General features: G+C 44.8%; 1 protein-coding gene across 1 annotated transcript in view; it reads left to right on the top strand.

Moving 5' to 3' along the window:
- Positions 1-14,231, top strand: part of LOC311064883 (aryl hydrocarbon receptor-like) — a 103,254-nt gene that overhangs the window by 4,856 nt on the left and 84,167 nt on the right. The window contains exon 2 of the mRNA XM_084084906.1: positions 9,402-9,592. Coding sequence (XP_083941032.1) covers positions 9,402-9,592 — 191 coding nt within the window. The remainder of the gene's footprint in view (positions 1-9,401; positions 9,593-14,231) is intronic.

Genomic DNA, 14,231 nt, shown 5'->3' with positions numbered 1-14,231 from the left:
CTCATCTACCGGGGGGGCCTCATCAACGATATGCGTTTTGCCCATTGTTCTAAGTTTAACTCAGTTACAGTAGTCCCCAAAGGCCCTTACCCGCCCACCCCCCCCCCCCACCCCAAATCCCGGCCCCCGTCCTCTACTACCCCCACCCACCCAAGTGTTCTACAGACCCAATAAGAATCAAAGCCATGATGATGATGATGATGATGCACCACGGGCCACATTTATTATAATACAAGTTAGCGAACAATAAAAAGTAATCAGATGAGGAAGTCGTTGCTGTCCGGGCAGAAACCTCTTATCTCCATATTCTGACTTGTTGGTGTTTTCTCGTAAATTAACGCCCCGCTTGGTCATGCTACAGCGTCACACCAAAGCATCAAAAGTAGCAGATCTATATATAAGCTTTTGAGCTTGTAGATCTGCTACTTTTGATACTTTTGAACAGTGGTGGAAAAAGTAAAAAGTACTCATTGTGCAGAATGTCCCATTTTACAAGTTCATAATGTATTCAAATCTTTTGAAAATAGCCGATCTACAAGCTCACATTGCATCGCGACGACGCGTTGTGAGCTTGTAGATCGGCTATTTTCAAATGGCGAAATATATATAGAGCTTAAGTGGTTAATGTATGTTTTGTAATAATAATCTGCAAAGTAACTAGTAACTACAGTTTTCAAATAGTTGTAGTGGAGTAAAGGTACTATAGTTGCCTCTGAGATGTAGTAGAGTAGAAGTAAAAGTATTGAAAATGGGAGATACTAGCAAAGTAAAAATTGCTCAAAAGTGTACAGCACTTGAGTAAATGTACTTAGTTACGTTACACCACTGCTTTTGAATTTGAATCCTGAAAAGCACAACTACTATACTTGTTTAGTGTTTAGTGCAGCGAATCCCAACCTTGTGAGCCCGGGGCCACAGGTTGCCCACTTGTTGGGCGTGGGAGGATATTGCAAGTGGGTCCCCTAATACGCGAGGGGGCCGTGTTTTTTTTTTATCACTTTTTTCATTTATTTTGTTTACATTTTTTATTGTATTTCATTTTTTTCATTTAAAAAAATATATATAAAAAAATAAATGAAAAAAGTGATAAAAAAAAACACGGCCCCCTCGCATATTAGGAGGGCCGGGTGAGTCACCAGAACCAAGGACGGGTGTTTTTGATGAATCTAACATGTTAAAAATGGAGTTTGAAGTTATAATGGGTTTGTATAGGAAGGGGGCGTGTCTGATAAAATGAATATCAAATATCTAAATACTGAATCAAGCAACTTAAAAACGGTCTGGGGGGCTCACAAAAGCCTGAGTAGACGATAAAATGACCCAACGTTTTTTTTAAGGTGAAATATCCCCTTTAAGACCTGGAACGCATCTGTGTCGCTTTAGATTTATTTGGCTATTCAAAAATAACAGATATACAAGCTCATAGCGTGGCACTCGGTGCTATTCGACTGCTATTTTTGAAAAATCTTGAAGAAAAAAAAAAGTACGTCCTAGCTCCTCTTTTGTCCTTCAGAAAGATGAGTTTTTAGGGCTGTTTTGAATGGGCCCAGCGAACTGCATTTTTTGAGGGATGGGGTTAGACTATATGAGGTGGATTAACTGTTAAAACCATCGATGTATGGACTATTATTATTATTTCGGACAGGTTATTGTCCAAAAATAATAACAGGTTATTATTTTTGGACAGCTGACACATCATAACGTCTCCGTCGGGTGGAAACCTCTTATGTCAAAAAACTGAAACTTTTCAGGATTCAAATAGCAAAAGTAGCAGATCTACAAGCTCAAAACGCGTCACACAAAAGCATCAAAAGTAGCCGATCTACAAGCTCAAAACGCAGCGCGCTTCGAGCCTGAAAATGAACAGTTCTGGACAAATGAGGTTTCCACCCGACAGAGACGATAATCGTCATAATGTTGAAAAATGTTCGTGCATCCTCAAACATTTTCCAGAAATTAGAAAGGAAATTAGCCGACCTACGGGCTAGTAGATCTTTTCCGCTTATGAAGCTATTCAATGTCAGTCATTTGGGGCCCGGACTGCTGGCGTAGCGGTCCGGGCACAATGTAGCCTGACAGCTCGCCGCGGGTTCGAGTCCCGAGCGCGACGGTCATTCCCTAGGCTGTGTCTCTCTCCCCGTTTCCTGTCTCTCTTCACTTAAGGCAGAAAAAAAGAATATTTAAAAAAAAGGCAGTCATTTCTTTGCATATTGAAATTATTCGTCATATCTGCCCTGTGCAACTTCTGTGTACAAAGCCTAAAAGCCGAACAGAAATGTACATTTTTATTTGTATTTTCCAGTATTCAACGGCAACAAAAACACTAACATTAAATCGCTAAATCTCAGTTATTATTTGCGTGACAAAATAACCGTCGAGTGAAATGTCATGATAATGGCAGCCCTGCGTTGTTCCGATGGGCGAAGGGAAGTAGGTAAATCCATTTTCAGCCCGTGACTAAAGAAAGAGTGCTCACGTGGAAGGAATGCCTAGGGTTCAGCTCAGGACACGATAAGTGGGAATACATACAGTTACAGTTACAGTACTACAGTAGTGTACTGTACTGTTGTACACGGAGGGGATCGAGCGGATGTTGTCAAATAAAACAGGTCCTCTCTGTAGCCTCATTTATCATCTCGCTGCTTTCCGCTGTTGTTGTGTGCAACATATTTTGTTTTGTGTGTGTTCTGTGTTTCTCCATATCTGCCATTTCTCTGTCATTCTCCCCCCCTCTATCTCTGTCTGTCTGTCTCCCCCCTGTCTCCCCCCCGTCTGTCTGTCTGTCTACCCCTGTCCTACCCCGTCCTCTCTCTCTCTCTCTCTCTCGTGTTATGTTATGTCGTCAACAGGTAAGCTTGTGTGTTAGAGACTGTGTGCTCTTGTTTTTTTTTTTTTTGGGTCGTTCGTTTATTTTGTTATTCCTCTCCACAACCACTGAGGCTGCCTTTTTCTGTCAGATCTGTCGAAGTTACAGACAGCCGCGCCTCCCACTTTCCAAAGCAGACAAAAGCATGCCAGTGTCATTACGACAAGTGAGAGTGCAACACGAGACCCCCCCCCCCCCCCCCCCCCCGGATGGAATCAGGAGGCAGGGGTCCCGAGGTTCAGGCCCCTATATGTTCTTTGCTCTTCGTCTCTGTCATGGTGGAAAACCTCATATGTCCGAAGCCGTTGCTTTTCAGGATTCAAATTCAAAAACAGCAAAAGTAGCAGATCTACAAGCTCGAAACGCGGCGATTTGCGCCACATTTCGAGCTTGTAGATCAGCTACTTTTTGTGTGACACTGTAGTGTGATCAAGTAGGTCGTTGATTTAGGAAAACACACAAAAAGGTTAGAATATGGAGATAGGAGGTTTCTGCCCGACAGCAGCGTCTTATAAAGCAACTACGATGGTGTTGGGATGAGGTTAAATTCACCACCGACGTGTGGTTGTGGTGCCGGGCTGCCAGGGCCCCTGCATGCGTCGGGGGGGCCCCATGATCCACAGTCAAAGTCAAGGTGGAAAGAATGGTTCTTGAATACTGGCTTTTGTCTCACCAGGCATTTCTTGAAAGTGAGGTCAGTCCTTACTCTCGTTTCTGGGAAGGTACCGCTCGGGTCGACGGCCCGGCAATTGAGTTATGGCCGCATTCCCCACAGGCTATTCAATGTGGAGAGAGAAGGAAAGAGAGAGGGAAAAAAAGGCCTATCATCATCCACAGTTTGTGTAATGAGCAAGTTACAGAGTTTGACTTCTTTGAAAGGATGAGGTGGAGAGTTTTTTGCAGTACATCTCGCTTGCCAGAAGAATTAAGAGGGTTTCGGTGATATTTGACCTTCAAAAAAAGTTGTCAACGCCCTGCGCCGTTGATCATAGAGACATGTCAAGTTTGCTCAACGCTGACTTTACCCCCTCGTACCCCCACGACCGAACGCTATGTCGAATGAGAGCTGCCATTGAGTGTGTACAGTTTGCTTCTGGGTTAGTCAGATTTATGACAAAGGCGGTCAGCTCCATAAAGAAAATGGATTGGGGAATGACGCAATATTTGGGCTGTTTCGGTTTATTCTCTCTCTCTCTCTCTCTCTCTCTCTCTCTCGTGAAAGGGCCCGGCACTTAAGTGCAAGAATGGTTGCCCCTTCTCTTTTGAAACCAGCAAACCCTTCTGCACGGCCGCTGTATTTACACAGTGATTCATCGGTTTGAAAGAGCGTTTTTTTTTTTTACTCTGTTGAGTTGTATTGTCTGAACGACTGACACTATTTACTACACCGGGGGGTGAGAGACACTTTGAGTCATAGAAAGTGACTTAATCTGCCTTTAAAGATAGACATGTATACGCGAAACTGGCCAAAGCAATTCATTCTTCATTATCTCTAAACATAGCAGCAGCGGCAGCGACAGCAGCTGTGGCACCGCCACATGTACTGAGCATATCGTCTCTCGTCGGGCGGAAACCTCATATGTCCGAAAACTGTGACTTTTCGGGATTCAAATTCAAAAACGGCAAAAGTAGCAGATCCGCATGCTCGAAACGCGCCGCGTTTCGAGCATGCGGATCTGCTACTTTTGGTGCTTTCGCAGGGCGTTAATTTACGCAAAAAAACCTAGAACAGGGGTCTTCAACAGGGGGTCCTCAGAGTTACTACAGGGGGTCCGCCAAATCTTTGTGTGATAGGATTTTTTTTCCCCTTAACCACTTGAACCCTTGCATCCCTTTTCTGAGGAGAACTTTAGCCAAAAATAGCAGATCTACAAGCTCTCAACGCCTCGCGCTGCGAGGCGTTGTGAGCTTGTAGATCGGCTATCTTTGGCAAAGAGGTATAGGTGTAGAGGGAAAAAAGAGCAGACCTAGTAAACATAAAAAAATCTGATACAATAATCTGAAAGACAATTTTATACAATATAGAGGGGGTCCCTGCTTCATCTCTCTCTCAGCTAGGGGGTCCTCCTTGGGCTGAAAACGTTGAAGACCCCTGACCTAGAATATGGAGATAAGAGGTTTCTAGCCCCCGACAGCGACGATATCTTTTAACACGGCTAAAGCCATTCATAGAGTTGTTATGCATGGGCCCCGCCCGCCCCGGCCTTTCGCCAGCAGGTGTATTGGGTCAGAGATATGAAAACGCTGTGGTGTTGTGTGTCGTCTCTCTGCATCTCTCTCTCTCTCTCTCTCTCTGTTCCCGTGGCTCGGCTTCTTCTTTTTTTTTTTGGCTGGCGCTTCCCTTCCAGCATGTGGGTCTGATTTGCAATTAATGACATGTGTCTCCGTCGAGACTCGTAAATTTGAATTTGGCCTTCAGCATGGGTGGTCTACTCTCAGCTGATTTCATTGCACCCCGTTGCCCCTCGAGTGAAATACCACAGTGAGACCCGACAGAACAAATGAATGCCTATATTCGCCATGGGTGAAAAAAGGAAAGAAAAGAGGATACTGGTTTGACACACAAAGCAGCACATTAAGGCATTGCCTTGTGGTTCGACCGGGGATGTTTCTGGAACCCCCCCCCCCCCCCCCCCTCTCTCTCTCTTGCAGACATTGTAGCTTTGTACTGTAGCAGGGGTCTTCAGCGTTTTTCAGGCCACGGACCACTTAGTTGAGAGAGAGAGAGAGAGAGAGAGAGCGATGAAGCAGGGACCCCCTACTACAGTGATTCTCAAACGTTTTGCGTATTTGGCTGCGGACCCCAATCTGAAAATATCTTGTGCCAGGGACCCCCAGAAGAGAAGATTTATGTAAAGAAAAAAAATCTAAATTATACAAAATGTTCCAAACATCAATATTTTTCAGAGATTTTCTAAAATCTTGTAGATCTGCTGTTTTTGAATAGCCAACGTATAAAATATGGATAAAGCATGCATCACAATCATTTAATTGTGATGCTTTTGATGGGGACCCCCTGGAACCCGCACGAGGAAGACCCCAGGGGGTCCCCAGACCCCACTTTGAGAACCACTGCCCTACTACGAACATATTGTATCAAATTGTGTTGCAGGTTAAACTTTGTCATAGATTTCATAGATGGCTTCATACTTGTTTGACAGCTCTATCATCATAAATTCATGTTTTTAGTTTGTTTACACATTATATTTTCTATTAATATGTTGGATTCAAGTTCATGTGTATTTTCAGTTATTTAACCACTTAAACCCCTCAATACTTACAAGTCAACTTGACCTTTGGCTCTGTAGCCTACTTGGTCTGCTACACCAGACCTACACCAGACCTCTTCGCCAAAAATAGCCAATTTGCTATTTTCGGCGAATATTCCCCCCAGAATAGAGATCCCCCCCCCCCCTCGTAGCAATCAGAAGACCCCCCCCCTCAGAGGTCCCCAGACCGCCTGTTGAATACCCAATGTGTTACGCCAACGGTGGGAAATCTCGCAAACGGTTTCAAACGGTCAAGTTTCCGCCTTATATAACTTTAGCACCTTCTTTTATAAATGGAAACAAGGTCTCCGTTACTTACCAGTGGCCATATTTACTAACATGGCCTCGGCGCTATAACACACACACATAGTGATGCTGTAGTAAAAGGTGATCCGTGTGCTGCAGACAGGCTCATATTTCAGCACGCTGGTGCTGGTGCGTATAGCTTAGCTAACAGCTGCACCGCAGACCGGGGGCCTAGCTTGCTATGCTTGGCGGCTGTCTCCACTGTTGCCAGGTTTTTTGCGAGAGAAATAAGCAAGCGGGTCTATGAAAACAAGCCCAAAAGAAGCGACTATATTAGGCTAGCCTGGCTCCAGCCCCTGAATCGCTATAGCCTCTCATTCAGGGTCTGGTGATGCTGTAGAAAGGCAGGGTTTTCTCCGGTTGAAAATCTAACCGTCCCAATCGGGATCGGGATAATCCAGTATGAACTAATCCACAAAGAGTCCCACTTTGGCTACGCCCCCATCTCGGAAAACGGCTGCACTGAGAGGGCTTTCAGACTGAATAATGGAGTGAAACCAAATGAAAATGCAGGCTGAGTGTCAGGCTAACTATAGGCCACAACATGAGCACTTTCAACATATACATGATTGGCTATTTGAACATCTTTTGAAACTGAAACATTTTGTGTATTTTTTGAAACATTTTAGCAACACAAATCTGGGAGATGGGGGTTTCTGGCGCAAAATATGCTTAGATGGGGGGGGGGGGGGGGGTGGTAGACAAATACATTCGGGGGTCCTTGACATGAAAATATTGGAGAACCACTGGTTTAAACAACATTTAGGAAGCAAGCCCCAAATAAGCAACTACGCTTCAGAAACAAGGCCCAAAAAAAAAGCAACCCGCAACTACCAATATTTACGAGCGACTTCACAGGAAAACAATCCCAAAGTCTCTTATAGTAAAGCAGACATGGCAACACTGGCTGTGTCTCTCCAGTCTCCAGAGCAGGGCCGCAGCAGTCAGGGGCCCCCAGGCATTTCTTCGACTGTCTCGTCTGACTTGTATATCTCAGTAGGCTAATGATGGATGATGACTCACGCGCGGTGTTTGTTAGTCACGTTTATGGCTGCCTCCTCTTCCTTCCACTACTCATCAGAGAGTAGAGAGCACTTGTTGAATGATAGTACTGTTCCTGTTTTATTGGAATGTGTCATACATGCAGGCGAAGCAGCGGGCCAGACGCCGTGGTGCGCTGGCTGGCTGGCCTGGTTGGTTTGCCTGCCTGCTGGGTCTGAACTGAGTCAGAGCGCGATTCACAAGGAATTTAAGCTTAAAGGGTCCTTGATCTTCTCCTGCTCTCCTGTTCCTTTGTGGTGTCAGTCAGGAAACGATTGTGTTGTTACACGTCCCTTACATGCTTGTTGTTTCGTCACAGGATGTTATCACCGGTTCTTCTCAGAGCATAGGCTCTATTCACACTATGCACAGCAGCCATATTATGAAGACATTCACAAGTGTTACCAATGATACTAATGAAGGCTCTGTTCCATTCTGGTCAAACAGAGTCAGGGTGCTGATATTGTGCATGTTGGCTCACTGGAAACACTCTGTTACACCAGTGGGTCTAAAGTTAGGGTCCAGGGACCCTCATGGGCTTCCAAATGGCCCCTTACAGGTGTTACGGGTCCATTTGGTTCCATTTGTACACTCTCAGAGTTGTGGGGGTCGTGGAAACCACTGTGCTAGACTAAATGGAACAGAGCCTTCATTAGTATCATTGTTAACACCTGTGAAAGGCGTCATGCGTTGTTCAATCCAGGACTTCTTCAAACTTTTCTTTTAATGAATGAAACAGAAACAGCCTGGTGCTCGGGTGGCGCAGTGGTAAAGTCCCTGCCCACCACCACGGAGGTTGTGGGTCCGAATCCACCGCGGTGCGTCCGGCTTTGTCGGACGTCTATGCGAACACAATTGGCCCGTGTTCTGGGGAGGGAAGCCGGGCGGGGAGGAGGGTGATATTGGTCATTGCGCGTACTCCTACGGTCTGGGGGGCGGCACCTGCTGGGCGGGAGGAGTAGGACGAACGCCCTACGTCCTTCCGGTGGGGGCTCCTCACTGGCAGCTGAGTCAGTATGATACAACAGCAGTGACAACACAGAAATGTGTGTGGGGAGGAACTAATTGGCATACCGATTAAATTGGAGAGAAAAGGGGGGTTAAAAAGAAACCGGGCCTGGGCCATTATGTTAGCGTACAATACAACTTTAGCCTGAGATAGCGGCACCTTTTCTGGGGGCGAACATTCGGCGAAAAATCTCTTTGCCGGCTATTTCCGGCAAAGAGATTTGATGTAGAGGGTAATACTAGAGGAGCGAGTATAGAACCCTGAGGGACCCCGGAAAACTAAGTATAGTATAACGTTTAACCACTTAAAACCTCTAGACTTGGTACACTGGACCTAAGTTGACTCTAGGGGACTTGGACCGCTTTTTCCCCCGTCTACACAAAATGTCTTCGCCAAAAATAGCCAAACTTCAAGCTCACAGCGCGTGTTAACGTGACACAGTGTTTCCAGATGTATGATAATGATCGTATTTGTACTATAATATTACCCTCTGTACGTTGTATGATCAATAATGCCCAAATGTACGATAATTTCGGCATATCACAAAGAAGTGTGTGAATTTACTAAATTCCCTGGCTGTTGTTTTGGAATTTGGTTTGGCTTTTCAAAATAAGGTCACGTCCTTCAAGTCCAGTTTCAGGCTTTTATTTGTGTAAAGTCCGGGAAGTTGTCTAATTCCACGCAGCACATGTGACGCATTTCTGACTGTTTTCTTTTAAATACGATAATTTTAAGCCTCCGGTACGATTTAACATTTCCCATCTGGCAACACTGATGCGCATTGTTTGGCTATTTTTGGCTAATGTTCTCCCCCAGAATATGGATGCTGGGGGCTCTCTCTACCCTTTTTTAAATTCCAATATTCTGACCTCAATTCTGTCCCCCTCTCTTTCTTCCCGGCCCACCACAGTAAGAAAATCCCCGGCCAAGATGGAGTCATCAAGTCGAACCCCTCCAAGCGCCACCGGGATCGGCTGAACGGGGAGCTGGACCGCCTCACGGACCTCCTGCCCTTCAACGAGGAGGTGCGCACGCGCCTGGACAAGCTGTCCGTGCTCCGCCTCAGCGTGGGCTACCTGAAGGTCAAGAGCTACTTCAAAGGTGAGCTCCAGAGACCCACAACACGTGTACTCGTGGATTAAAGTTGTCAGTCGGCCATGACTGATTTCAGCCGTTTAGGATTCCTTTGCAGCATGTCTTCTATGGCAGTGGTTCTCAACCTTTTCAGGCCGTGACCCCCCAAAATAATCATATTTGAACTGGGGATCCCCCCCACCCAGACAAGCACTTGGAATTTAAGAGTTTAGTCATTTTGCCGATGTTTGACCAGTTTTTATAGTATAGTTTGTTGATTACTTTTGATGCAGTAATGGTCTTTTTCTTTTGAGGTACGCTATTAAAAAGGCCCCAAAATCATGTCCCGACCCACAGGTTGAGAACCACTGTTCTATGGAAGCATGTTGCGCTGCGAAAATAGCCCATATCTACAAGCTCTGAATGCGTGGCAGACGCATTCAGAGCTTGTAGATATAGGCTATTTTCGGCTATCTTGGCTATTTTCTCTCATTATTTTTAGACTAGAGCATTTGAAGTGCTCAAACTAGCAACATGTTCAGAAGCATCTTCCATAAAATCTTAATAGTCTCGGCTAGTTCATGCAAAAGCAAAGGAAGGGGTGGGGGGGGGGGGCTCCTTTTAAACTGTTTCACAAACCGCACATGAGGACTTTTCAGCCGTGAAATTTTATTTTGCTTTAAATCCATGTGTACTGTACATGTTTGTGCTGCAGAAGCAGCTGATGACGATGGCACAGGGTTTTAACTTTGTTAGTTACAAGTATGTTACGAGGTGCGTGTGTGCGTGTGCCTCTGTGTCTGTGTCTGTGTGTGTGTGTGTGTGTGTGTGCGCGCGTGTGTGTGTGTAGCAGTCACAAAGCCTCTGCCTGATGATCAAAACCCTATTATCTCCCCCAGCCAAGGGAGAATTCCCCTCTAGGCTAGTGGTTAAGATGTTTGCTTTCCACGCGGGAAACCCGAGTTTGTATACCGGGCGTTACGTGTGTGTGTGTGTGTGTGTGTGTGTGTGTGTGTGTGTGTGTGTGTGTGTGTGTGTGTGTGTGTGTGTGTGTGTGTGTGTGTGTGTGTGTGTGTGTGTGTGTGTGTGTGTGTGTGTGTGTGTGTGTGTGTGTGTGTGTGTGTGTGTGTGTGCGTGCGTGCGTGTGTGTGTGAGCCCCACCAATGCCAGGTTTTTCTAATTCAATTTGAAAAACCTAAATTACATTTGATTACAGTCTTTCAATAGTAGAAAAATAATAGCTGATCACCTATTTCTTATGATTGAATGCTTTTGACGTGTTTCACCTTTCATCTGTGTGTGTGTGTGTGTGTGTGTGTGTGTGTGTGTGTGTGTGTGTGTGTGTGTGTGTGTGTGTGTGTGTGTGTGTGTGTGTGTGTGTGCGTGTGCGTGTGTGTGCTTGTGTCAGTGGCTCCTTTGCTTATCAAGCGTAGTGATCAAAGGTAAACTAATTGCGGTGCCTTAGGAACTGGCAGGCTGTTATTGCACAAACAAGCGAGTGCGTATGCTTTCCTGCTGCATCATCTGAAGTGAAGTCTCACTATCTAAACTTCACCCACCTACCTACCCACCTCACTCTGTTGCATCAGAGTGAGCAAAGGTAAACTGATACGCTAGTAAACTGTAGTTTTGTCCATTTAATCCAGCCATTCTCAGCGGTTGGCCCCGGCGAGGGTATTCCATGTGGAGCCCCAAATAATTGGCAAGACACTGTAATAATACATCATCATGTATCAGTTAATGCTTAACTGTAACTTAAGCTGTCAAATAACTAGTGGAGTCAAAAAGTTGAAGTACTGTAGGACAGGAAAAAAATCGAAAATTATACTCAAGTAAAGTAAAAGTACCATACAAATGTACTTAAGTACAGTACTTGAGTAGACGTTACTTTCCACCACTGGCACGAGAAACTATTTTTTCTTGTTCATTCGGTGCGGGAAAAAAACCTCAAGCCAGATTGACCCTAATTCTGCTGATTGTGGTGAACAACATTAAAGCACATTTGCCACATTTCCTTTTTAAAGTGACTATTCTTGTAGGGCGTTGAAACGCTGGGTTCCCTGTGGACAGACAGACAGGCAGGGCGGACAGGACAGACACACGGACATGCTGTACATACATCAAGATGTTACATCTCGTCCCTGCCTGGTGGAAACCGTGTATGTCCAAACGGTGTACTGCAAACGATTATGAACAAAAAGAACCAGAGTTCCAATTGACCGAAAGCAGTTTTAGTCACAATTGCAAAATGGCTACTTTGGCTCCATGTATGTGACACTGTTACATGGCTAAGTAGTGCATTAGGAAAAGAACAAACTACAAAAAGTTGAAATACGGAGATACAAGGTTTCTGTAGCTCTCAGAGAAGTCAGTGGGAAGGGGCCAGGGCCGGGGCCAGGCGGCGGGGCCGGGCCGGGCCCTTCCCCTATCTCTGTGTTTGTTTAACCTGCTTCACCCAAATATTTGGAGTCTCTGGGGGCCCTCGTCTCCTCCGGGGCCCTCGCTCTGTTCCACACACCAACACACCACAAACACAGCCTGGTCAATATCACACTGGGCTGACCGGACTGACTGCTCAGTTTCATTTACCTAACGCAAGAATGTGCTTCTTCTTCTTCCCAGCTTTTGGTTTTGACTCTAAAAGCTTGAAGTTTTTTATCTGTTCTGTGAAATCATGAGCTGGTGATATAGAAGGATTACACTGCTTCCCCCTGTATTGTATCCAGTGGTGTAAAGTAACTGAGTACATTTACTCCAGTACTACTCTCTAGTTAAGTAACATTTTGAGGTAACTTTTCCTTTCGTTCCCTATACTGTCCAATACTTTATGTCGTTGCTGTCAGGCAGAAACGTCTTTTCGTAAATGAATGCCCTACTTCAGGGGTCTTCAACAGGGGGTCCGGGACCCCTAGGGGGTCCTCAGAGCTAATACAGGGGGTCCGCCAAATCTTTGTGTGATATTTATTTTCTTTACCTTAACCACTTGCACCCTAGCATCCCCTTTTCTGAGGAGAACTTTAGCCAAAAATAGCAGATCTACAAGCTCTCAACTCCTCGCGCTGCGAGGCGTTGAGAGCTTGTAGATCGGCTATTTTTGGCAAAGAGGCTATAGGTGTAGAGGGAAAAAAGGGCAGACTAAGTAAAAAAAAGAAAAAAAATCTGAAACACAATTTTATACAATATAGAGGGGGTCCCTGCTTTATATCTCTCTCAGCTAGGGGGTCCTTGGCCTGAAAAGGTTGAAGACCCCTGCCCTACTTGATCAAACTGCAGCGTAACACAAAAGTATCGAAAGTAGCAGATATGCAAGCTTGAGCTGGTGAATCTGATACTTTTGCATTTTTTTAAATTTGAATCATGAAAAAGAACTGTTTTGGACATACGAGGTTTCCACCCGACAGAGACGATATATGTCTTCTTCTCTACATCTCAGAGGCAAATGAGATGTAGAGGGACCCCCATCAAAATATTTTGTTCCAGGGACCCCCAGAAGCAAAGATTTGAGTTAAAAACGGTTCGCTTTAAAAATATATATATTCAAAGATTTGCACACATTTTCACGATTTTTCAAAAATAGCAGATCTACAAGCTCGTAGCGCGGCACTCGGTGCCGCGCTATGAGCTTGTATATCTGCTATTTTTGAAAAGCCCAAAGTGTAAAATAATGCTTTTTTAGCTCAAATCTAAAAATGACACAGTTCCAGGTCTTAATGGGTTAAGTCCCCGAATGTTTTTTTTTTTTACTGCAATTGAAAACCTTAGTTACTGGTTATCTACTTTGCAGAGTTAGATTATTATTACAAAACATACAATTTAATATGTGTATGGTATACTTCGGTTGTTCAAAAATGGCAGATCTACAAGCTCACAACTCATCGAGCAAAGTAGCTTTGCTATTTTTTTAAAAGAGTTTCACACATTTTGAGTATTTTGTGAAATGGGACATTCTGCATAATGAGCTATTTTACTTTTGGTACTTTTTTTTATACTTTCAGTCAGTCAGTAAAAAGCTTGAATACAAGACCTTTCGCTTGTAACACAGTATTTCCACATTGTGGTATTTGCTACAAAATCTGAGCAGTTTTTCCACCACTAGTGTGTCAGCTTGGTTTGCCTCAGAAACCCCATAGCTGTATCTGTTGTGTGAAGACCAGTGTTGCCAGAGTTTGTGAGAGAAATAAGCAACCAACGGAAAACCTACGAAAACAAGCCCAAAAGAAGCGACTAGGCCAAATAAACACTATTGGCTATTTGAAAATAGCCGATCTACAAGCTCACAATGCGGATTGTGAGCTTGTAGATTGGCTATTATCACAAAAAAGGGTGGAAAGTGGAATATCTTTTTAACACAAATCTTGCATGGGGGGTCCTTGGCACCAAATATATATTAACTTGGGGGTCCTTGACTTGACTAAAACAACATTAGGAAGGAAGCCCAAATAAGCAACTGCACCCGCAACCGCAAGTGACTTGACATAAAAACAAGCCCACGGTCTCGTATAATAAGCAGACATGGCAACACCGGTGAAGACATGAGCCAGTGGAACAGATAACAGTTCTTCCTCTTCGTCTTAGTTGTTCTTCGGGCCCTGACCACGTGAAAATGTGCGGTGACCCACTTTTGGGGTTCGTGAACCGCCGGTTGAGAATCGTGCATTAAGTCCCC

The sequence above is a fragment of the Gymnoscopelus microlampas genome, assembly GCF_963454915.1.
Source record: "Gymnoscopelus microlampas genome assembly, chromosome: 17".
Lineage (NCBI taxonomy): Eukaryota > Metazoa > Chordata > Actinopteri > Myctophiformes > Myctophidae > Gymnoscopelus > Gymnoscopelus microlampas.
This window is presented reverse-complemented; position numbering and strand designations above follow the sequence as displayed.